Source organism: Tamandua tetradactyla, chromosome 20, assembly GCF_023851605.1.
Source record: "Tamandua tetradactyla isolate mTamTet1 chromosome 20, mTamTet1.pri, whole genome shotgun sequence".
NCBI lineage: Eukaryota > Metazoa > Chordata > Mammalia > Pilosa > Myrmecophagidae > Tamandua > Tamandua tetradactyla.
The window spans coordinates 6816747-6841371 of NC_135346.1; the positions used below are offsets into that span (position 1 = coordinate 6816747).

At 38.7% G+C, this 24625-nt stretch overlaps 1 protein-coding gene across 1 annotated transcript in view; it reads right to left on the minus strand.

Annotated features, from left to right (window-relative positions):
- FBN2 (fibrillin 2) overlaps positions 1-24625 on the minus strand; it is a 260472-nt gene that overhangs the window by 165382 nt on the left and 70465 nt on the right. The window contains exons 6-7 of the mRNA XM_077138319.1: positions 20570-20767; positions 8747-8872 (exon numbers count right to left, since the gene is read on the minus strand). Of these exons, the coding sequence (XP_076994434.1) occupies positions 8747-8872; positions 20570-20767 (324 nt within the window). The remainder of the gene's footprint in view (positions 1-8746; positions 8873-20569; positions 20768-24625) is intronic.

Below are 24625 nucleotides of genomic sequence, written 5' to 3' on the forward strand. Positions count from 1 at the left end.
TATCAACTATTTCTTTACTGATGTATGCATAATTTCCTTATATATTAGAAAACGTGTCTGTATCTGCATGAGGAGTTGCAAATATCTTTCTCAGTTTACTATTTACCTCCTCTCATTTGCAGTGGTTTTTTTCTTTTACTGACATGCAATGTATTTTATGTACTTGAATTTACCAACCTATTTGTTTTCTCTTGTGTAAGACTATTTAAAAATTCCCCCATGATTACTTAACATCACTATGTTTCTTTTGTTGAAATTTATAACCCTGACCCATTTCAAATGCATGACATGTGGACCTAATTTTTTTCTCAAATGATATTAGACATCTTAACACCTTTCATTGCATCATCTATCTTCCTTGTCCCATAGATTTAAATGCTATAGATAGAGTTCATTTAATGGAATTTCCATTGTGTTCCATTGGGCTGTCTATTTGGATGCTTTTACCACAGTATATTTCTTAAAATATTTTAGCTTTTTAAACATTTTAGATTTTAGACGGGCTAGATCTCTACTTTCTTTTAAACCTTGCTGTTTTACTTTTCCATAGAAAGAATGTACTTGTCATTCTAAAGCTATTTCTTTAGAACATTGCACTGACTCCCTTGTATGAAAAAAGAAGTCCATTTTCACTTCCTAACTTCTAGTCGGTTCTCCTCAATCTGCAATTTCAATTCTAAAGTCATACTGAGTGGACTATTTTGATAATGATAAAGAATAAATTTTCATTTTAGTGAACAAAAAATGTAACAAAAATCCACCAAGTACCAACCACATCAGCCACAAAGAGGGAGTGTAGAGGGAAAGAGTAGGGTTTTCAAGGCTTGTGCCCTGAGGGCAAGGCTCACAGAGCTGAGAGAACTATGGCTAGCCGGGAGCCCCTCGACTGCCAGGCCAGATAGTGGTGATCAGAAGGCGTGGACCCCTAAACACTGATGACATGCAGGGAACTCTGCCCCCAACCATGAAGGGGGAGGTGAAGACACAGGGCTGGGTTCAAGGTCCCACGTTCCTTCAGCCTTCATCTTATGGGGGGAGGGCAGAACTTTCCAGCCAGGCAGCTGGCAACCCCCCAGGTAGTAACCGGCGTGTCCTGCTGGACCCTAGGGCAGGACCACAAAATTCTGGGAGCAACCAGAAAACTGCACTCCTGCTTCTGCTCCTCCAGTTCTTAAATACAGTCCCTGGGCTGGGGGCTCTGCCCGCTGGGCGCTCACCCATGGTGGCTCAGCAGTACTGGCTGAGAGCACAGGCTCTGGAGTGAATCTAGCAGGGTAGAATTCTGGCTTTATGGCTTCCTACCTGCATAACCTTGAGAAACTTACTTGGCCTCTCCATGTCTCCATTTCTTTATCTGGAAAGCGAGTTAATAATACTCACCAACCTCACAGCATTATTGTGATAATTTACTAAGATAACCTGTGTAGGGAAGTTTAAGTAAGTATTGTCTTAAACATGCTAGGTGCTCAATAAATATTAGCTATCATTAATAGAATTTTGGTAGTTATAGTCTGTTGGTGACTCATATAAGAGAAAGAATTACAATACAATGTGGTAAGTTAGAGGAATGATAACATGATAGAGGAATAAAGTATTATGGGGGCAAAAAGCAGGCTTGAGTTTAGTACTCATGGCTTCCTTAATCAACGGAGAATGGATATATCATGCAATTTTTTTTTTCTTTAATGTGGGCAGGCTCTGGGAAATGAACCCAGGTCTCTGGCATGGCACACGAGAATTCTGCCACTGAGCCACCACTGGACTGCCCATCATGCAATTACGTTTTAGTTATAATGCTGTAGACTTCTTTTTTGTCAGTCTTGCTAGCGGCCCATCAATTTTATTGGTTTTCTCAAAGAACCAACTTTTGGTTTTATTGATTCTTTCTATTGTTCTTTTGTTCTCCCATTCATTTACCTCTGCTTTAACCTTTGTTAGTTCTCTTCTTCTATTTGCTTTGGGGTTAGTTTGCTGTTATATTCCAAGTTCTTCCAGGCTTGCTGTTAAGTTGACGATTTTTGCTCTTTCTTGCTTTTTGATATAGGCATTTAGGGCAATAAATTTCCCTCTCTCACAGCCTTTGCCGCATCCCATAAGTTCTGATAAACTGTATTCTCATTTCCATTCACCTCCAGCTAGCTACTGATTTCTCTAGCAATTTCTTCTTTGACTGACTGGTTGTTTAAGAGTGTGTTATTTAATCTCCATATATTTGTGAATGCTCTCGTTCTTTGGTGGTTATTGAGATTCAGCTTCACCCCACTGTGATCAGAGAGAGCGTACTGAATAATCTCCATGTTTTAAATTTATAAAGACCAACATATGATCTATCCTGGAGAATGTTCCATGAGCACTACAGAAGAATGTATATGCTTGTGCTTTGGGGTGAAATGATCTATGTATGTCTGTTAGGTCCAATTCATTTATCAAGTTATTTAACTTCTCTATTTCCTTGTTGATCTTCTGTCTGGTTGTTCTATCTATAGAGGAGAGTGGTGTATTGAAGTTTCCTACTATTACTGTTGAAACATCTATCACTCCCTTCAGTTTTGACAATGTCTGGATCATGTACTTTAGAGCTCCTTTAATAGGAGCGTAAACATTTATGATTGTCAACTTCTTGGTGAAATTGACCCTTTCAATGGTATATAGTGTCCTTCTTTGTCTCTTACGAGGTCTTTACATTTAAAGTCTATTTTGTCAGATGTTAGTATAGCTACTCTTGTTTTCTTTTGGTTACAACTTGAGTGGAAAACTTTCTTCCATCCTTTCACTTTCAATCTATATGTGTCCTTGTGTCTAAGATGAGTCTCTTGTAAACAGCATATAGCTGAATTATGTTTCTTAATCCCTTCTGCCAATCTGTATCTTTTAATAGGTAAATTTAGTCTGTTAATATTCAAAGTTATTACCAAAAAGGCATTTCTTGAATCTCTGTTAATATTCAAAGTTATTATCAAAAAGGCATTTCTTGAATCCAACATCTTATCTTTTTTATTTGCCAGATCTATTTTCCTGCCTTTCTCTTTTTATCCTTTAAGTTACCCTTACTGGTACTCTTCAATTCTGTGCCCTCCTCCAGACCTCCCTCTCCTGTCATTTTTTTCAGCTGGCAGAACTCCTTTTAGTACTTCTTATAGGGCCAGTCATTTGTTGACAAATTCTTCCAGAACTTCTTAGTCTGTGAAAACCTTAATCTCTCCCTTGGTTTTAAAGGACAATTTGGCTGGGTATAGAATTCTTGGCTCAAAGTCTTTCTCTTTCAGGATCTTGAATATATCATACCACTCCCTTCTCACCTTCAGGGTGCTAGTTGAGTAGCCTAAACTCAGTCTTATTTGGTTTTCCTTGTATGCAGCAGATTGTATTTCTCTTGCTGCTTTTAGGATTTTCTGCTTCTCTTCAACATTTGACAGATGGATTAGTATGTGTCTTGGGGAAGGCTTGTTTGGATTTATTTTGTTTGAAGTTCATTGGGCTTCTTTGACTTGCATATTTATGTCCTTTATGAAGGTTGGGAAGTTTTCCCCTATTATATCCTCAACTACTCTTCCTAGCCCTTTACTCCTCTCTTCTCCTTCTGGGACACCAATGATTTTTATATTTGTGTGCTTTGTTCTATCATTTCCCTGAGATTCAATTCAAATTTTTCCATCTTTTTTGCCATTTGCTGTTTTGAGTCCTTGAAGTCAGTTATTCTGTCCTCTATATCGCTTATTCTTTCTTTGTCTCTTCAAATCTGCTGTTGTGTGCCTCAGTGTTTTTTATTTGGTCAACAGAGTCTTTAATCTCTATGATATCTGCTATTTTTCTATTTATTCTTTCAAATTCCTCATTGTGCTCTTTCACTGTCTTCTTGATTTCCTTTATGTCATTTGCTATCCCATTGATTTTATAAGTAGAGCTATACGAACATCTTTGATTAGTTGTTCCTAAGTCTGTGTCTCCTCTGGTGTTTTAATTTGGTCATTAGGCAGGGCTGTATCTGTCTGCATTGTGATATCCTTAGTGATCTTCTGTTGTTTCCATGGTATGTAAATATCTTGATTGATTTACTTTGGGACTTGATTTCTTTCAGTTGTCCAAGGCCTTGTGTTTGCAGGATGGATGTGCAGGAGGGAGCAGGGCACAACAGTGCAGTAATTCATTTCAGGTCAGGTATGGGCACAGGTTGGGGATGTTACGCAGGTGCTAGCGAACGTGGGTGCCCAGGGGCCAGGGAGGACGTAGCTGTGCGGTGCACCAGTCTGGGGGCGTAACCCTGGTGTGCACTGATCTAAGGCACGGGGCCCTTTCTGTGCATGCGTAGAGCTGTGGAAGCAGATCAGTGTCACACCTTCATTTGTTGGAGGCAGATGTGACCTGGCTGTGCAAGTCAGCGCTTTCTCAGAGCTGGAAAGTGTGGCTGAGGGCCATGCACATAAGCGGTTCCAGGACTGCCATAAACTGAAGTTCCCAGAGCTGAAGGACGTGACTGAGGGCCACACACATGCCAAGGAGTGCCATAAACTGACACACAGAACTTGGGGCAGGGGTGGGGTGGGGTGAGGCTGGGCGACACTATGGGTGGGTGGGGGGTATCCTAGGTGTGGAGGTTCGTGCCCGCGACCTTTATGCACTTGTAACAGCCTGCAGGGAACAGAGAGGGGGAGGAAGTGCACAGAGGGGTGCAGGAAAGTGGATTGGGCTGCACTCGGGGTGGGGGTGGGGGGCAGGTACATGCACTGGGTGCTGGCGGGGTGGGGACTCCTGGAGCACAGAGAATGGGAGTGGGTGATGGGGTTTGGATACAAGGGGTGTGGGGTGAGTTGCTGGTCACAGGCCTGCACTAGTGAGGGTACTGCACCCAAGGGATGTGGCCTTGACTTCCTAGTCCCGTGTTCCCGTCCGTGCAGCTTCCTGACTCTCAGTTCCTCAGCCTCTGCAACCAGGGCTGCTGCATGTGGTACAAAAGACTCTCCCAGGTCAGCTGCACTCCCGAATTGCCGCCTCAGTTGCCCTCCTGTCCCTTCTCTAACTTTTCCATGGAGCAGGGTTAATCTCAAGCTACTCCATTTGGCCATCTTCCTGGAAGTTGTAGATTTTTTTTAAAAAAGATTTTAAAGACAGAAATTTTCATGGCTTTTAAATTGATGAATTAAAAAGCTTTATGTTTCCAATGTTTGTGGTATCCTTACTTCACTCTCCATTTTAATGTGTTGTTTTTCCTTTAAGAAATAGTCAGTGGATCTATTTATTATTTACGTTAAAGTTAATATACTTTGGGGAATATCAGTAAAAGGAAGTACTTTTCCGTTTAGAAGGAAAGTTTATTTTCCATGCATTATCAAAGCAGTTGGAACAGCGGAAAAAAGACTGTGCCAACAAGTTGCATGAGCATAAATAAATATATTTCTTGTCACAAATCTCAAACAACAAAATGCTGTGGTAATGGACCAACGCTGAGGACTCTTCAGAATAAATTGAAAACAACTATTTGACACATACAGAGCCATTGGAGGGAAACTTTCCAAGACAATGATGCTTTTTTCCTGCCTCCCAGTGAAGCCAGGAAAAGCACAACTGGCACAAGGAATGTCAGAGAAGGTATAGCTCGGGAGAGGGGATCACACAAGGACATCTGGCAACTACTTGTGTTTTATCAATGTGGAATGAAATTCAAAATAATCTATATTTTATTTTAACAAAGAAAAATGCTAGACAGTCTTCCTATATACCATTTCATATTACTGATGTGTTTTGCTTTCCTCCTTCATTTGAATTAAACCGATAGCTAGATTAATGAATCTTTGAATAGAGTAACTGAAACAAACTTCTCTTTGAATGTGATGAAATGGTTTACTCCACCAAAGAAACATTCTGCCCACTCTATGACAGAGCTAGGAAATTAGATTTTGGAACTGATCTGATCCAGAAGAAATAAGCCATGGTTCCAGTGGGCATCATGAGAAGCTTTATGGACTCGAGATCCGAAATGAGTGGAGGGAAAAATTAACCAATTCTTCTCTAGACACACACACACATACAGACACCCAAATTTCTTTCTACTTTGGGCTCAGATACAAAGCGTGAACAGAAGTCTACGAATGCGAGAAATAAGAAGTTCATAGGAAAATCCACCAGACACGGAGGGTCTATTTTCAGCCTTGATTCACTGAACATAGAGGAAGAGGAAGTCAGGGCATTCAGATGGTAAGTTAGGAGATGAATGCCGGCCCCCGCTGGGTTTTTTTGCCTTTCATTTCAATAATAAACTGTATATGCTCAGCAGAGAAAGTCTTCAAGGTAAGACTCCTGTTAAGAAGACATCCCAATGAGCAGCGGAAGACACTTTCTTTTAGATAGAGAACAAAGGTCCTGAACTCAGAGGTATCACCTGCAGCTTACCAAAGAGGAGCTATAACACAGAAGATACAAAGATGCCAAATTGCACTGCACATGTAGGCTTTTGGGCTCTTGATAGCAACCAAAGCAAAATCAAATTTTTAAGAAAATGAAAAATAGTAAGATGAAGGGAAAAGTCCCTTGGTGAAGATGGCTGGCCTCTTTCCAAATACAATGTTAACCCCAACCCCACATTTTGGCACACTTTACCACGTCCAATAAATTAACTTATTACGCATGTATTTGTTTGGAGCCGGCGCCAGGCCAGCACTGGTCTAAGTGCCGAAATACAGAACTACCCATGACAGAGTCTCTTTCCTCAAGGACTACTCAAGGGCTGGAGTGAGAGCTCAATAAACAAGTACACACAGAAAAGTAACATAAGCTTTAGAAATTATTATGCGAACTTCACTGTTTTTTGTTAATGATGCCACCATTTCCCTAGTGAAATTTTGAACCTCTGGTTCAAAATTCTGGAGTGAACTTTCTTATTTCTGACGCAACGTAGTAACTCAATGACTTTAACAAAAGTTTAGAGAAGAGTACAATATGTGAACAGAAATATGAAACGTGCTATCACAGAAACAGAAAAGGCAGCACCTAAAAATAAATCTACCAGTACTACTATATTTCATATTCACATTGCAATGCTCATAAATATTTACAATGCCTTACCTTTAGCAGTTGGTCAAAACAATCATTATTGTTAAAATTTTGCTTAGAGTAATATTAATTTTAAACTTATGGTAACACTTTTACTTTGATACTATATAAACTGTGCATAAACTGACTACAGTTCAAAATCGGTTCAATAGTTTGCAGCAATAGTTTACAACCTTACCAGCTACGTTATGCCACAAGTCACATTTAATCATTTTATATGAATTAATATCAGTTGATTTCTTTATACCAAGGAACAACATTACCCGACAAAAACAGATAATAGTCTCTTTTAAGACATAACCAAATAAGTATGCTTTATACACAAAACCAAGGCTTCATAAAACCTTTATATTTCAAATGCTAATCACTACTCCTTATTCTGTCATTCCCCACCAATCTCAAATATTCAATCACATAATTTTTTCTGGGCAATGGTCAAATCTTTTTGGCTGCGGGGCAGGAAATAAGGGAAGAGACGACTGAGTCAGCACTGGCAGTGCTTCTGTTACACGCCTTTAGGAAGGAACACAGACAAGGGGCACACAAAGAGTTGCACTGTCTTTCCCCAAACTCTGGGTTGGCTCTGTATGTTGTCTTAACGAATCGTGATGTGTAAAAGGTTTACTCCATTCTTACATAAGAAATACATTGTCTTTGTGCAGTGGAAATGCCACAGCCCCTGAGAAGTGGTTCCAGCTTCTCACTCATAATAACCACCACCTTCCTTCCCAAGTACACCACCCGTTGATTTGGCTTATATACTATTCCAAAAGTAAAAAGTGAGAAGGAAGTAACAAAAGGAAGACAATGGAATTAATTAAAAAAAAAAAAAAAGACAATAGGGAAAAGAGCTGCGTGAATACGGAGAACTTTCTGGTCCATTCCTATGCAAATTTTTTTTTTTTTTTTTTTTTTTTTTTTTTTTTGAGGGAGGAAGGGAAGGAAAGACAGAGAGAAGGAAGGAAGGATGGAAGGAAGGAAGGGAGGAAGAAAGGGAAACATCTTTAAACATTTTCTTGTTTTATTATATTTTGTTTGTTTGTTTGTTTCTTACATGGGCTGGGGCCGGGAATCGAACCGGGGTCCTCCGGCATAGCAGGCAAGCACTCTTGCCCGCTGAGCCACCGCGGCCCGCCCTCCTATGCAAATTTAAATAATTGACCCATCTTCCAATTATTTTTCTTAAACTTTCCTCCACAGGCAGACTTCGGCTATCAATACTTTATTTAAATGAACGTAAACTATTGTTTCTTAATTTGGTGGTCAATGAAGCAACAAAATTCAATACAAATTAGATACTTTATTTTGTCATATACAACACGGTGCTAATTACTAACATACTGTGTTTCGTTTGGACTTGTATTTATTCCCATTTTAGTTTTTTAATATGATTTCATAAGTAAAATGAAAAACTATTTGAGGGGGGAAAAATGGCTGGATCACTACCATTCTTGAAACAACGCAGCAAGGAAATAACATACCAGATGCAAACTGCCACTTGACCCTTTCCAAGTCAAACCCACAAAGCCTATACAGTAGACAGACCAAAATGGAACTGCTAGGTTCTATGCCCACACTTTCACGTTGAAATAAAGAGCTATAACTGAGATGAATAGGCTTCAAAATCCAAAATGAAGTTATGTTTTACTGGTATCAAAAAGCCACCATCTGGTCTATCTCCCCAAATAAAGACCAGTACCTTCACACTTCTGCGTCGTCTCACTCTGCTTGTGACCAGCAGGACATCTGCACTCGAAGGAGCCCACGGTATTGAGGCAGCTTCCGCCCTGGCATACCCCAGGAATCGCTTGGCATTCATCAACATCTGCGAGATGAAAGCAGATGGGGCATTCATACGATTAATTTTTACAATCTCTCTCTATGTATTTCTTTGAGGTACAGAAGTTCAGTTGCTCCCAAGAGAATGGAGAGACGGGATGCCCTTTGCATGCATTTCTTTTATACAAATTCTATGCTTTTTATTTTGTTGTTTTTTTTTTTGTTTTTGTATGCCGTATGGCAGGGATCACATTTCATTCTTTTTCCATGTGAGTACCCTCTTATTGCAGCACCACCTGTTGAATTTTTGTTTGGTTGGTTTTTCGTTTGTTTGCTTGCTTGCTTGCTTGATTTTGTTTGTTTGGGAAGAGCATGGGCTGGGAATTGAAGCAGGGTCTCCCACATGGCAGGGGAGAATTTTACCACTCAGCTGTCCTTGCACCCCACCCCACCCCACCTTAAATGGTAGGTTTTATGTAAATGGTGTGACTCCATTCTGTTCTTTTTTCATTTGAGATTTGACTCAAGAGCCATGCATACCATGTGGACTACGAAACTTCCGCGTGCAGCAGCACGCTCTGTGGTGTATTCACGCCCTCTTTACCCCCTGCCTGGAGACCCAGAGAGCAGGTCTCAGTGCATGCGCATACTCGTGCGAAGAGTTCCAGATGGTTCTTCAAGTGCCCAGCAGCCCCCAGGTTTCCCGCAGACCACCCTGCAGCTGCCTACACATGCCCGCTCCCCAGGCGAGCCCCATGTCCTCTTCCTGACCATGCCCAGGAGAACTCCCCAAAACTGAACTGTCTGCAGTCTACTAGCTATAACGGGATAGTAATAGTTATTTTAGTTTCCATTTCTCTAATTTCTCATTGCTATGTGTGTCAGTTTTTTTCTCACCAGGAAGCTACTGACATCTTTAAGTACTGTTACATTAGGGCTACTATCTTCTTATTCTAAATATAAAACCTTTTCAGTTTTAGACATAATATTTATCTTCCTCATCCTTTAATCCATTACCTTTATCCACTGAGGGACAGAATTCCTTAATACTGGCATAATGAAATTCAATAAGTATAATAAAGACTTCTCGGGTGAATAAAAGCTGAGATGCTACAGGAGATGTTAAAGGATGTTTTTCAGGCAAAAGAAAAATGAGATGGAAATTTGGGTACACACAAAAACTGAAAAGCATTAGAAATAGTAGATAGGTTGACATGCATAGAATGTATTTTTCTTATCTTTAGTTAACCTAAAATTGATTGTTGAAAATAATGTATTTTGGAGGCTCTAATATACATAGGCATAAAAAGTATAGCGTGCATGAGCTGAGGATGGAAGGGGAAAATGGAAGAACACTATTGTAAAGTTATTTCATTATTCATGAAGTTGTATAATGTTATTTCAAAATAGACTGTGGCAAGTTTAAAATGTATAGACAAACGCTAAAAGGAAAACAAAGGTATATCTGAATCAAATTGTGGGAGAAAATGGAATACTAAAATATATGGAATTTAATAGAGGCATGAAAAGAGAAAAAAAGAATAGGTAGACAAACAGATAAATAGCAATATATGGCTCAAACCCAATAACTTTGATAATTACATGAAATGCAAATGATATAAAACAACCCAATTAAAAAGACTGAGAGTGTCAGACTGGATTTATAAAAAACAAGATCTGGCTTTATGCTACCTGCAAAAATCCACTTTGGCACAGATAAATTACAAGCAAAAATATGAAAAGGATATATCATGCACTTATCAATCACAGGAAGGCTGGCGTAGCTGTGTTAATATTAGACAAAGTATTCATCAGAACAAGGAATATTACCATGAACAAGGATGGAAATTGATAATGATAGAGTCCAACTCATTAAGAGTACATAATAATACAGAATGCATATGCACTGTTTATAGCACTTCATAGCATCTGGAGCAAAAAGTGACAGAACTGAATGGAAACACAGGCAAATTCACAATTACAGTTGGAAACTTCCACACTCTTTTCTTAGTGACTGACAGAACTGGTACACTGAAAATCAATAAGGCTGCAGATAATGTGAACACCACTTTTGACCAACCTGACATGTATGATAATTAAAGAACACCAAATTTGAGCAGAATGCTCATTATTTTCCAGTGCACATGGAATGTTTACCAAAACAGACTATACTGTGAGGCAATATAACAAGGCTCATTAAATATAAAAGGATTAAAATCAAACAGAATATGTTCTCTGAACACAGGAGAATTAAACTAGGATAACAAGACATCTGGAGTATTTCTAAATATTTGGAATTTAAACAACATATTTTGAAATAATCTATGGGTAAAGAAATCACAAAGAAAACTAGAAATCTTTTTTAACTAAATGAAAATGAAACACAACCTAACAAAATTTGTGGCATGCAACAAAATCAGTATGAAGAGGTAAATTTATAGCATTAAATGCTTATTTTACAAAAAGTGCAAGATGTAAAATAAGTGATCTAAGTTTCCATATAAGGAAATTTTTAAAGAGAACAGCAAATTAAACCTAAAGTAGACAGACAAGATAATAATGGTAGGAGTAGAAATCAGTAAAATAGAAAAAGAGACAATAGAGATACCAATGGATCCAAAACCCGGTTCCCATGAAATATCAGAACAATTGATAGACTGCTATCAAGACAGATCAAGAAAAAGAAAAGATGACATGAATCACCAATCTCAGGAATAAGAGTAGGACATCACTACCAATTCTACAGAGATTAAAGGAATTATAAGCAAATGTTCCTAAGCAACTCTATGGCAATAAATTCAACAATTAAGATGAAATGTACAAATTCCTTAAAAGACAAAATCAAGGCTCACTCATGAACAAATAAGCTGACTATATCTATATCTATGAAAGTGATTTAATTCATATTTAAGAACCTTCGCAAAAGGAAATTTTCAGGCCCCGATGGTTTTACTGTTTAATTATTTCAGATATTTAAGGTTGGAATGACACTGCTTTTACACAAATCCTTCCAGAAAAGAGAGACAGGAACATTTCTCTATTGAGTTTATTAGTCTAACATCATCCTGATACCAAAACCAGACAAAAACTGTGAGAAAACAAAACCATTTTAATAGACTAAATAAGAGAAAACAGGATCAACTTAATAGATGTGGAAAAAGCAAGTGTCCGAATTCAACATCCATTCATGACAAAAATTTAAAAAACAAACAAAAAATTCTTAGTAAACTAGGAATACAAGGAAACTTCCTCCATCTGATAAAGAGAATCTACAGACAACATAATAATGGATTTGAGGGGGGGAAAAAAGCCCTTGGCTCTAGGTTTTCAATCTGTCACTTTATAGTTACACAAATTTGTCTTTAATTTTCTTATCTGTAGGAAGTAATCAGCTACAATCTAACGGATGGTTGTGACAAACATTGTATATAAAATATATTTAATATATAAGCAGGAAAATTTATGCTATCATCAATTCAACTGACAATTCGGCTAACATAAGACACATTAATTTTATATTATTAATTACAATAATACATGCTCGTTATAGCAAATGTTAAAGATGTAGGCTTTTACTCACCCACACACGTTCAGGGTGGTAGCCCATTTCATGAACAAGATCATGATATCTAGACATTTTGTATATATTTTGAGTCAGATTTGCCTCATTATTTCTTGGTAAATTCACAAATTTGGTGTCTCTTAGTGAATAAATTAAAAAACTCAGCTATGAAAGAGCTTAGCATCCACGTTATATCTCCCTTGCATGAGCTATCTGTCTATAAAATCATGACAGTACAAAGTATATTTATACTGAAATGAAATAAATTGAGTTCATGGTCCTATTAAAGAATATCTGAGCCAAACAAAAATCAACCAGAAGTAAATGTCAAGAAATGTATATATATATATATATATATATTTAGAATAGTTTCGTTCAGAACATTTCAAACTGCATTATTTTAAAACATCCAAAATGCTCACCCTTATTACTCTCCTGTGTAAAACATCCCCAGAAACCTCATTTTCTGGCAAAGAATGAATATCACGATGTAAGTTGAAAAATGAGGCCAAACCTATAAATCCCTCGGTACTATTCATAAAAATCTTAGACTATGTATTTAGTAGAATCAGTAATTTTTCAAAGGGAAAAGCAATCCTGTATTATAGGGTTTGTTCTGTAATTGCCTGACAAACTACTTTCCTAGAAGGAAAAAGAAAACCTTTATTTTAAAAATATCCCAGGCTACCCAGCTGAATAGAATTAATTTTAGATTCAAGTTAGTAGTCAAAACAAAAAAGGAAGTTTTAAAGACATCTTACAGAAATAATCTCTCAGAAAAAATCTTATAGAAATCTTTCACGTTCTGCATACAAACACAAAGAGCCAGCCTCAGCCCTTTCAACCGTGCAAAGGTTTCTACATCTTCAAAGTTTTAGCACAAGCAAACGATCAATGTCTGATTATTTTTCCACTGTCTAGATTGTACAGATATATTCTGAGTCATTCCTTCAATTCAGGCCCAAACGTATTATTTCTTTAAATGTTGAATCACTTTAAAATCATTATGTAAGGATTTTAATGCAATCTTTTGAAATTTAAACCTTATATAATCATTCAGGCCATGTCTATTAAGGTTATAAATAATGTAATAAAGCAAAAATACCCTAGTTTATGAATCCAGTCATTCTCCAACTTCTCCAAGTAAACTTGCTCTGTAAGACTAAATGTATATTATGAAATGCAGTAATATTAGATGGTACATTACTTTTAGTCTACTTCCAAACATGGAAAACATGAACACTGGTAAAGGCATAGGAAAATGTTTTATTTAATTTACATCTGTGGGGAAATAAGGAACCAACTCCCATTCCTATCTTTAATAGTAGATTCCCTGCTTTGCTTCTCACTAAACTAGATCCATTTTTATAGCTGAAGGTCTTATTTCTATATTCCATAGATAGCCATGTACACACTTTTGTTGCTATAAAAACGAATGTTGGTGTTTAAGGAACACAATTGAAGAAGAGGTCTGTCTGCATGTGTAATCTCAGAATTATATGGACTGATATTAGCCAAGGTACTTATTTGTATGAATGCACAAAAGTAAAATGGTGAACAGATGGTCATCACAATGGACGCATTTTGATCATTTACTACCTGTGGGACTCAATATGTGATAAACGTAAAATAGAATATGGTTCAGTCTCTGTCTTCCTTAGCTCAGAAAACGTCAACATCATTTATCCAGTTGTCAAAGTCAGAAAACTGGGAGATAAACGTAGCTTCTCCCTGTTACTCATCTCACGTCACTCCATCAGCAGCTAGGGCCTGCTTGCCAGATAGATCTCAGATTTGTCCCTCTGCCACTACTCTAGTCTCAGCCTCCATCATATATCGTCAGTCTTATTGTAGGAACCTTCTCACTGATTTCTCTGCTTCCACTCTGCCCCTTCCATAATTTATTTCTCTAGAGAGCAACCAAAATAATCCTATTTAAATGTAAATCAAATCAAGGCACATGTTACTAACTCAGAAGTTTTTAGACACTGCCGCATTGTTTACTGGTATCAAAGGTTGCTTGGAGAGGTCTCAGGCAAGATGGAATACCCCTCAGAAAAAACATGCTCGCCCTGTACATATATACCTACTGGATCATCATTATGTTCTCACTTCATTGCAGTTTTGTTCTTTCTAATCTGCCGATTAAAGCCTCTATTTTAGAAAAGTTTTCTTCTGTTTTATCTTTGCACAAATTTCAGTTCCATTCATAAGTTCTCCAACATCTGGCTTTAGTATGTATCAGCTTCTCACTAATCACTGCTTAGTTGTTCTCTTTCATCTTGATTTGTATGACTTCCTTCAATTTAAAGCCTGTGTCACTGGTTCCTTAATTTATTGTTTCAAGGTATTTATATACTATCTGTTTTCATTTAGGCAAACTTTCATGCCTCTCTTGTTTCTTTCTTGAGTACTACCAATTCCTTTCTTATTTCATTTGATTATCCTTCATCATTTATTAGAGAAGTGGTGGGTTTACAGGACAACCATGTTTAAAATACAGGATTCCCACATACTACCCTACTGCTAACACCTTCCGTTGGTGTGGTGCATTTGCTACGATTAATGAGAGCACATTTTTATAATTGTACTATTAATTAGAGTCCATGGTTTAGCTTAGGGTTCACAGTTTGTGTTGTGCTGTTCCATGGATTTCTTTCTTTTTATATTTGATAGATTTTTTTGAACTCTCATAACTCTCCTTTGAGTGCCTTTTAAAAGAAGGTCCTTATTGTTTCTAATTTCTTTGACATAAGACAGAAGTATTTGGACTTTGTATTTATTTGGGTAATTCTTTTTGACGCAAGTCTTTCATCAGACATTTTCTTACGTACTTTTTCGTCTCTTATTTTTTCAGTTTTTATATGTTGGACCCTGTGTTAGTCAGGGTTCTCTAGAAAAACAGAACCAACAGGAGAGATCTGTTTGTTAAATGTGAGATTTGTAAAGGTGTTTCATGCAACCGTGGGAATGGAAGAGTCCAAAATCTGCGAAGCAGGCTGTGAAGCTGGTGGCTCTGATGAAGGGCCGGGATGAACGCCACAGGAGAAGCTCTCTGGCTGAAGAAGCAGTGAAAGGGTCTCTCTTCCTCCTTAAAAGTCTTCAACTGATTGGGTTATCTCATTGTGGGAGTCCTGCCTTAGTTGACTGCTGATGTAATTAGCCACAGAAGCAATCGACTTACTGATGATTTCATATACCAGCCTTCTGGTTTATCAACCAGCCACGAAATGTCCTTGACTCAATGATCAGGCTAGTGCTCGTCTAACCAGACAACTGGGCATGGTCACTTGACACCACAACCTAACCATCACAGACCCTTATTTCTTTTTCTCGTAATTACTCATATGTAAATAGGACCATTTCCTGCTAAAATACAGACAGGTTTGGGAGATGGTGGAACAAAAGGAAATGTGGGAGTTTGAAAACTTCCACTGGGCATACCTCAAACAGCTCCTCACCAAATTCCTGCTCCTCTGAAAAAAAATTGGGGGGGGGGGGCGCTTAGGAACCAGTTCTCAGCTTTTAGGCAGTGGTGCGGCTCCCATCTTCTGCTCTTTCAGTTGCAAAAGCCCAGGGGAGAAAGTGATGCAAGGACAGAGGCAAAGATAGGAGTGACACCACTACAAACCAAGGAACCCCAAGGACTGTCAGCAAATGCCAGAAACTGGAGGAAGCAAGGAAGGATTCTTCCCTACAAGTTTTAGAGGGAGGATGACAGTTTGCTTTCAAATCCTAGCCTCCAAAACTGTGAGAAAATATACTTCTGCTGTATTGAGCCATCCAGTTTGTGGTATTTGTTATGGAAGCTCTAGGAAACTAACCAGTAGATTTTGACTCTGAGTTGCTCCTTGCCTCTTTCCTTTCCTTCTGCATTATCTCCAAGAGTGTCTTGGGACTGGAAATTTGGGGAGAACATACAGAGATGGCATGCCTCTAGGGTCTTCTCCTCATCTCTTTTACAGTTAGGGTCTGAACTCGGTCTCTTAGAGGGACGTTTCCTCCTCTCCAACAGAAATCTACAACCATCATTCTGCTCTCAGAGATTCCAACAAGTACCGAGTAGCCTGTCAGGATGCCAAGCCCCAGAGGAAATGTCTAGAAAATTTTCCCGGTCCCAGTGACTTCCCCAGAACTGCACGTGTCCATCACTGCCTTTAGCGGGGGGGTGTAGAACTTTATTTTAGAATGCCTTTGTTCTATTATCAACATTCATGTTAGGTTTTGGGGGGTTAAAAGAAGGGGAATAAAGTAAAAATGCCTTTATTATGCTATCTTCAAATCGAAGTTTCTACAATTGTGCATGTTTTAAGTAAATTTTTCTTTGGGATTGTGAAGGCATGGATTATGCTCACACAACATAAAATTAAAAGATAAACTTTGCTGTGATCTGATAAACCTGATCAATGTAGAATCCAACATAAACTAATTTCGGCTGTAACTATTTTCAATAATTTATACTAATCAATTAACCAGATAATTGCCAAATCTCCTTTTCACTTTGTACTGCATAGATGACTTAGAAATAATTAGTTACTCTGGGCATCTTCCTCTCAGTCTACGAGCCATGTCTGCCTGGTTTCACTGCTCTTAAACTCTTATTTTTTCAATCCATAGTTAAGAGTAAAGGAACTATGTATTTCTTCACACTAATCACGTATGAAAAGAACACAACCAGCATTTGTTTTGTGGGGTTGGATTTAGGGTTTGTACTGCTATTTCTTTATATAAGTCTTTGACTTGTACACGAGCTAGACATTACATTTCCCAAGAGCCTGACTTTGTCCCATGTGTCTGAAAATTCAGTTCACAATGCCTGAAAGAGAGCAGAGGCTCAGTATCGGTCTGTCACTGCTGATGATAAAGCAAGGGAATGAACTGAAGGAGCAAATTTATTTTGTCGTAATTTTCAAGATGATGAGTTTGAAGATGTTGGAAATAGCATAAAAGCCCAATTCCCAAATATCCAAAAACTTACCTTCATAATTATGCACAATTGAAACAGTTAAAAACATTTTTTAAGTGGACACTGTTAACTGGAGAAACTAGAAGACCCAAAGCCAAGTACTAATCTCAAAGTGTCACTTCTAGTTAGAGTAGTTCTATAAGACCAGAAAGATTAAAGAAGAATAAACTATTTGTTAGAAAATGATACAGCATATACATGTGGTAGTTTATGACATGTTTAAAGTCTGTAAATATTCTTAGATTATTGAATTCACTAGTTTTGTGATAGTTTAAATTTGAAGGCCTATGCTAGTTAAATTTGTTTCTTTAATGGTAACTAAAATGGAAGAAAGTACAAGACTCAACATGAATTGGAGTTGGCAACAAGGAAGACTCAAATGGCTGTCGGTGTGGTTAAGAACTGTGTGGCTGACTTCTAACTTTATGCTCCAGAGCACCCCAGGAATGAACACCTTTATCACACTGACCAGTTAAGTCTGGAGTGTCATCATCGCAACAGTGAAAAATAATGAATATTACTGATTTCCCAGCAGCTTAATTTTTTAAAAAAAACAACATCTTAACTTTTCGTTGACTCTGCTCTTCAACAAAGCTATCCTGTCTTTTACAAGATTGGGTTTTTTCCCTCTTAAGACACAGATAAGATAATTAACTAATGACAACAACTACAGGATGGCATCATGCTCTGAACTCCAAAGAGATCCTCCGTGGGCGAATGTGAACCATGCTTCAGAACCAATATTAAGCTCTTTACAGTTATTTAAACAGGTGAAATTTAGTTTTAGCTTTATACAACTTTTTAATTCTATGACGAAAAGATCACTATTATTAAAAAGCATGGCATGTGTCCACTGTGTTTGAAGTTATTTTTTTCACATCCCATCTCTTCCAAATTAATTTGGCACAAGTATTTGAGAAATAGTCTGGGAATTTAAAAGGAAAAATGAAATCATGGTAAGATGTAGTCTTAAAATAGCTTGAACTGAGGATTAGGATCTAATTGAGAATGTTCTGACCGTGCCATGAGTCTGAAATAAAGCAGATCTTATTTAACTTGCTTTTCCAGACACTTTAACCATGTGGCAAATTTCATTTTGCAACTATTGCTGTCCCAGTCCATTAGATTTGGGGGCAAATGGAGCCAGCGCTTATCGTTGCTGCGTGAATGAAATTAAATAATTAAACTTTCAGACGATACTAAATACCCAAGGCCGCTGAAAAAGTCTGAGATCAGATCATACATTTTTAAAATTATTTTCTGAAAAACGAGGCTTCTCTGGCAAAATATCCCAACAAAAACTAAACAGAGAAGATGAGGAGAGTCAATAACTTGAGATGTTTTGGTTAAATTAAGGACTTTTCTCAACTTGGACTGTTTCTTGCTATGAAAATAGTGGTGTTTGGGAGTAGTCTAATCTTAATCCCATTTATCAATTCAAAAGATATTTACTGTACCAGGCCCTCTTCTGGTACAGAGATAGCAGTGAATACAACTGATTTCTGTCCTCATAGAGCTTACATCTTTACTGAGGGAGAATAAAAACAATCAAGATGACAAGTAACCAAATATTTTAGGAGGTGATAAGTGCTATAGAAGAAAAAAAAAGCTAAACTTGTTAGGCTAGCCAGTTTTAATCCAGTAAAGCTATACAGTTTAATATAATCTGTATAGATTATATTGAGTATATGATAAGCTATATACTATCTAGCAAATCTATATAGTATAGAAAATAATATCTAATGTGTATATGATATATCTTCTACAGAAGAAATTGCTGTTGTATCCGGAAGGAACCTATGCAATGACACTGGTATTCATGTGAAAGATAAAGAAATTCATTGTCCATGGTAAACAACAGATTAAAAATGGCATTTAGTCCAAAATTCATCATTTATATCATCTGACCTGTGATAATTAGTAATCCCAAGAGACAAAATACTCAAAAACCAATCTACGTCTACAACTGACATGGCTTTATGTGATTAAATATAAAGTTGTTAAAAGATGAGTTATCAAATCATCTCCTGAGCATCCCTACAGTTCTGACTCTAAAAAGTTTAGATATAAATGATTTTTTTAAATATCACCTTTTATAAAAACAAAACTACCAAAAATCTTTGAAGGCTACTTTGAGGAATGCATTTGTCAAATTATCCAGGGAGCCAGTATTTTATTAACCAATGAATTGAGGCTACGTGCAGGCTTCCAAACCATAACTCTCCTTAGGATCTGAGGACATGGGGCTGGTTTCCTACATTATGTCCTTTCTGTTGGGGATGGGGAGATGAAGTCTCTGCCTCAGACACTGCTTACAGTGTGGTCATCAGCATGAAGGACTTCAGATCTAATCTCATGTACAATTTAAATACAACAAATACATCTAACTCTCCAGGTCTCAAATATAAAAAATCCTTTCAGTATATAACTTGGGAACTGCCATTTGCGAGCACCTCAGAAAGCATGTTTCCAAGCTCTAAAAATGGACATGACACCTGTGACATCAGAGAAGTAGACAAAAGAGGTAAAGATTGTGGCGGATGTAAAATAAATTGACACCATTAACCAGGGAATGCACAAGCATCTGGAGAACTTGCTGGGAGGCTATGGTTGCAGTGGCCTCCCGGCCCGGATCTGGCCCTGATGGGGAGTCCTGGAAAGGATGTGGGTGGGGGGTCCTATGAGACCATCTGGAGAGGAGACCGTCACCAATCCAGGTTGCAAACTCTGAAACGACTGCCGTCACAAAGCCCTGACTTTGAAGACACTACCGATGACATAGGGTTAGGATGTAGGCTCCCTCATCCCTGTTCTCTGGGCTCAGTTTCTCATAATTTGAGTAAGAGGAGAAGAGAGAGAAAATGTTCCGCCTGGGCTATCTGCACGTGCGCAGCGCAGAGCGGGCAGGCTGGGGGGTGCGCTGGGGTGGACCGGATCTGCACAAAGAGCCTCAGAGTTTCACCCTCGGGTCGTCGGAAATATTTCAAATTTCGTTTTTCAAGTTGGCCCCATCTTTTTCTTCCTGATCAACGTCGTAAGCATTAACCAGCATGACTTGTCAGGTGGCTAAAAGACCCACCATCTTCCCTGAGACTTTTGATCAGGTGCCTCTTTGGAAATGGGAGCTGTGCTGGAGACCAGCCCACCCTCCTCTGGGCCGGGACCCCAGGGGCAGGGACAGGAGTGTCCGCGAGCCCTGCTCGGCCCCGACTCACCCTGGCAGGCCCCGGTGCGGATGTTGGGGATGAAGCCCCTCCTGCAGGGCGGGGGCTGCGCGGGGCACACCTCGCAGGGGTGGCCCCAGGCCCGCCCGATGGTGGCGCAGCACAGGGTCTTGGTGCAGACGATGCCGCTCAGCTGGCCCTGGCACATCTGGTTGCTGACCTGCGTGAAGCACGGGCCTGTCCTGTAATCTGCAACGGGAGAGGATAAGAAGAGACTTGCTTTATGATCTTGACATCGTGTTGTCTGGGCCCGCGCAAGGTTTTAAAAGAATTTAAGTGAATAGTCAACATTTTGCCATTGGGAAATTTCTCATCAGACTCGTGTTTCTGGCTTTTCTTGAAAAGTTGGAAGTCGAGGGCCTGCAGTGAGAGCCTGAAGTGCATCCTTGCAGCAGCCACCGCCCGGCCCCTCGCTCCCAAGCCGCCTTCACTCAGCCTGAGACCCCAGCTCCTCAGGCACCTGCTTTTTCTTTTCTTTTTAAAATATTTTTATTGAGAAACCTTCCCACACATACAGTCCATACATGGTGAGCAATCAATGGCTCACAACATCATCACGTAGTTGTGTCTTCTTCACCATGAGCCTTTTCAGAACCTTTGCATCACTCCAGAAAAAGATAAAAAGGAAAAAGAAAAATATCATACGTACCAAACCCCTTAGCCTCCCTCTCATTGACCACGAGTATTTTCCTCTACACAATTTATTTTATCCCTTACTCCCCTATAACATTTATTTTTCATCCATTTTTTTTTTATCTGTCCATACCCTGGATAAAAGGAGCACCAGACACAAGCATTTCACAATCACACAGTCACACTGTAAAGGCCACATAGTAATACAATCGTCTTCAAGAACCAAGGCTACTGGAACACAGCTCAACAGTTTCAGGGACTTTCCTCCCGCCTCTCCAAAACACCATAAACTAAAAAGGGATATGATAAGAATAACCTCCTGATCACCTCTCGACTCGGTTTGTCTCTCAGCCACTGACACTTTATCTTGTCTCATTTCTCTCTTCCCCCTTTTGGTCAAGAAAGCTTTCTCAGTCCCACGAAGGCACCTGCCTTTATGACCCTTCTTTACCTAGGAAAAAAAATGTTCTTTTCCAACCAGATGAATGAGGTTCAGAAGACCAGAAAGGGACACAAAGGCACACACCTTCCATATCAGAAATATTGGGGGAGCCTAGATGGCCTCCGATACTTAGTCCCAGCAATCTGAGTTCTGCCTGCGCCAGCCTAGTCCTCTGGGTAGGGCAATTAGAACGGGAGCGCTAAAAAAGCCCATACGCAGGGATCCTCGATACATACGTGACTCTGACGTGATCTCTGCCCTCTGGTGGGTGACTGACCCACTGCCCAGCTCTGCTGTGATGCTAAAAATCTTAACAAGTGTCTGAATGTCCTCCATGACGGGAGGCAGATTCTTCTGTGAATCCTGAGGACAGCCACCCATTCAGAGACTTGCCTCTTGAAGTGCCCATGAGCCAGCAGTGTCCGCATCACCTGAGAGCCAGTCAGAATGCAGGTTCTCAGGCCCCACCCCAGACCCCCCGACTCAGAATCAGCATTGTAACAAGGTACTCAGAGGATCACGAGGCACCTTAAAGTTTATTCAGGGCCGATTATGACTACAGGAAACTTGAAAACTGGTGCTGGGTGTTTCTATTCTAGCCTTCTCTCTGGGAGGATTTATTGCAATGAACTCCTTGGAGTCTCTCATAAGCAGAATTTAGTCATAACCAAATGGTTTTAATTTGAGTTGTGTTGTTGTTGTTGTGTACTAAGACAGGAAATTGGAGAAAGGTCAGTTTCCTGAGGACTCAGCCAGTCAATGATTCACATTTGCTATAAAATTACAACAGAAGTATGTGAAAAAAGGTCCCTCCGCCCCTTTTCACACAGACTGTATATACCGAATTTAACTCTTAGAAATGGCAAGATGACAGTCAGGCTTTTCCAGTAAGACCTAGCAAAAATGAGATATGCCGTTTGAAAAGGGCAAGGTAGAACAGGTCTAATTTAGGTTTTCATGAGCAGTAAACAGAACATCTCATATTCAAAGGAGAAAAAGTCAATACTCTAGGTAAAATTTTTATGAAGAGTTGTTACTGGAGAAAATAAAACTTAGATATAATTAAAAATTCAAAATGCCAAGCAAAGATGGTTTAGATATCATATAAACACTGCAGAACCACAAAAATCATACTTAAAACCACAAAAACTTCCTGTTTTAAATGAAGAATGAGTTTTCTCATATAGAGGAAAATAGCATTTTAAATATTTAACATAAAGAAACAAAATCTAGAATAGGTAATTTTTTTGGCAAGCTAGCTTAAAGTTCTGTTACTCTGCAGCTGAATTTCCACAAAAATAGCTCATTTTAATCCCCTGCATAAGAACAACAGATGTGCTGGCTGCAAATTACATTTTTGAAAAGGACAATCTTTAGAGTATACGTGCAGATATGTCAACCTTGTAAATAAGCACAATTCCCACAAACAAATTGCCAGGTTGTAAATTTTTAAATCTATTCTGCCCTTCAGAAAATACACAGATTGGCATTTTAAGTAAATCTTAAGACTTACAATAAATAGTAACAAATTCTGAGCAAGTAGGAAAAAAACTATGGTTTCAAAAATATACTTATTTTTTTGGTAAATTTATGCATATGTCCCCATGTTCACTTTCTGTATCATTTTCAGGATCCTACAGCCTCCCTCATACACCCATCGTTAAGTAAACCAACTCATGGGGAACTTCATTCTTTCTTCTAAATACAACACCTTTTGAAGATCATGCCCTCTAACTCTGGTCTCTTTGGAGAAGAGGAGTTTCAGGATCAGAACAGCTTTTTTGTCTTCTGCAAATGTCATTTCATGTTGAACACTCTCATCAAGCTAGCACCCCCAGGCTTCCTGTAGAGAAGTCTGGAATAGGTTCACCATTCGTTCCCTTTGCTTACATTCTCCTTCTCTGACAAAGCATGCTGACTCTCTTTTCTGATGAAATTTTGCTTTCTGGTTGGCGACTGATTACTTTAAAATTGAAATTTTCAATGGCACCAACTTGTTCAAGAATTACTAGCGTGTAAAGTATGAACAAATACTGGATATTGGAGAGGGATTTAAATTTGGGGTGCAGATAAACACACTGTCACAAACTCTTTTTGCATTTTAATTATGGGCAAAAAAAGGCTTATGAACCACCTGAATTTATTGGTTACCGACTGTGCAATCTTCTTCATGAAAGTTTATACACGTGTCATGCATCACCGGAAAAACATTATTATACACAGCACAATCATTCAGAGGCAGGGAGGTACTTTCACTGCACTAGAGAAGTATGAAAAAGACAACTACTTATCAACTGGTATGCCGGAACTATCAATCATATTTGTTACTACACAAGTAAGAAAATCTGGGTAAAAATTCGCCTGTGAGGGCAGACCACGGTGGCTCAGTGGCAGAGTTCTGGCCTGCCATGCTGGAGACCCGGGTTCAATTTCCGGTGCCTATTCATGCAAAAGGAAAAAAAAAAAACTAGACTGCGAAACATAAATATCATTTTTATTTTTTAGTATCTAAGTGCAATATAATATGCTAATTTGTTCTGTATAATTTCACTCTTATTCACATGAAGTAAGCAGTGCAATTAACAAGCTCATCAAATGCATTGGCTGCGCATTCCTGCTTTGATCGTGCTACTTTGTTGAAGTCTAATTTACATACCATAAATTCACCTGTTTTAAATGTACAAGTCAATGAATTTTTAGGAAATTTACTGAATTGTGCAACCATCTCCACGATTCAGTTTTAGAACATTCTCAGCATCCCCAAACTATCCTCCTTCCATTCTCAGCCCCATCCCCATGAAACTGCTAATCTTCTGTCAGTGTAAATTTGCCTTTTCTGGAAAATTCGTATAAATGGAATCATATAATACATGGTCTTTCGTGTTTGGCCTCCTTCACTCACATGGGGATCATCCATTGTAGCATGTATTAATCCTTTTTATACATTTTACGGATAGACTACATTTATTTAT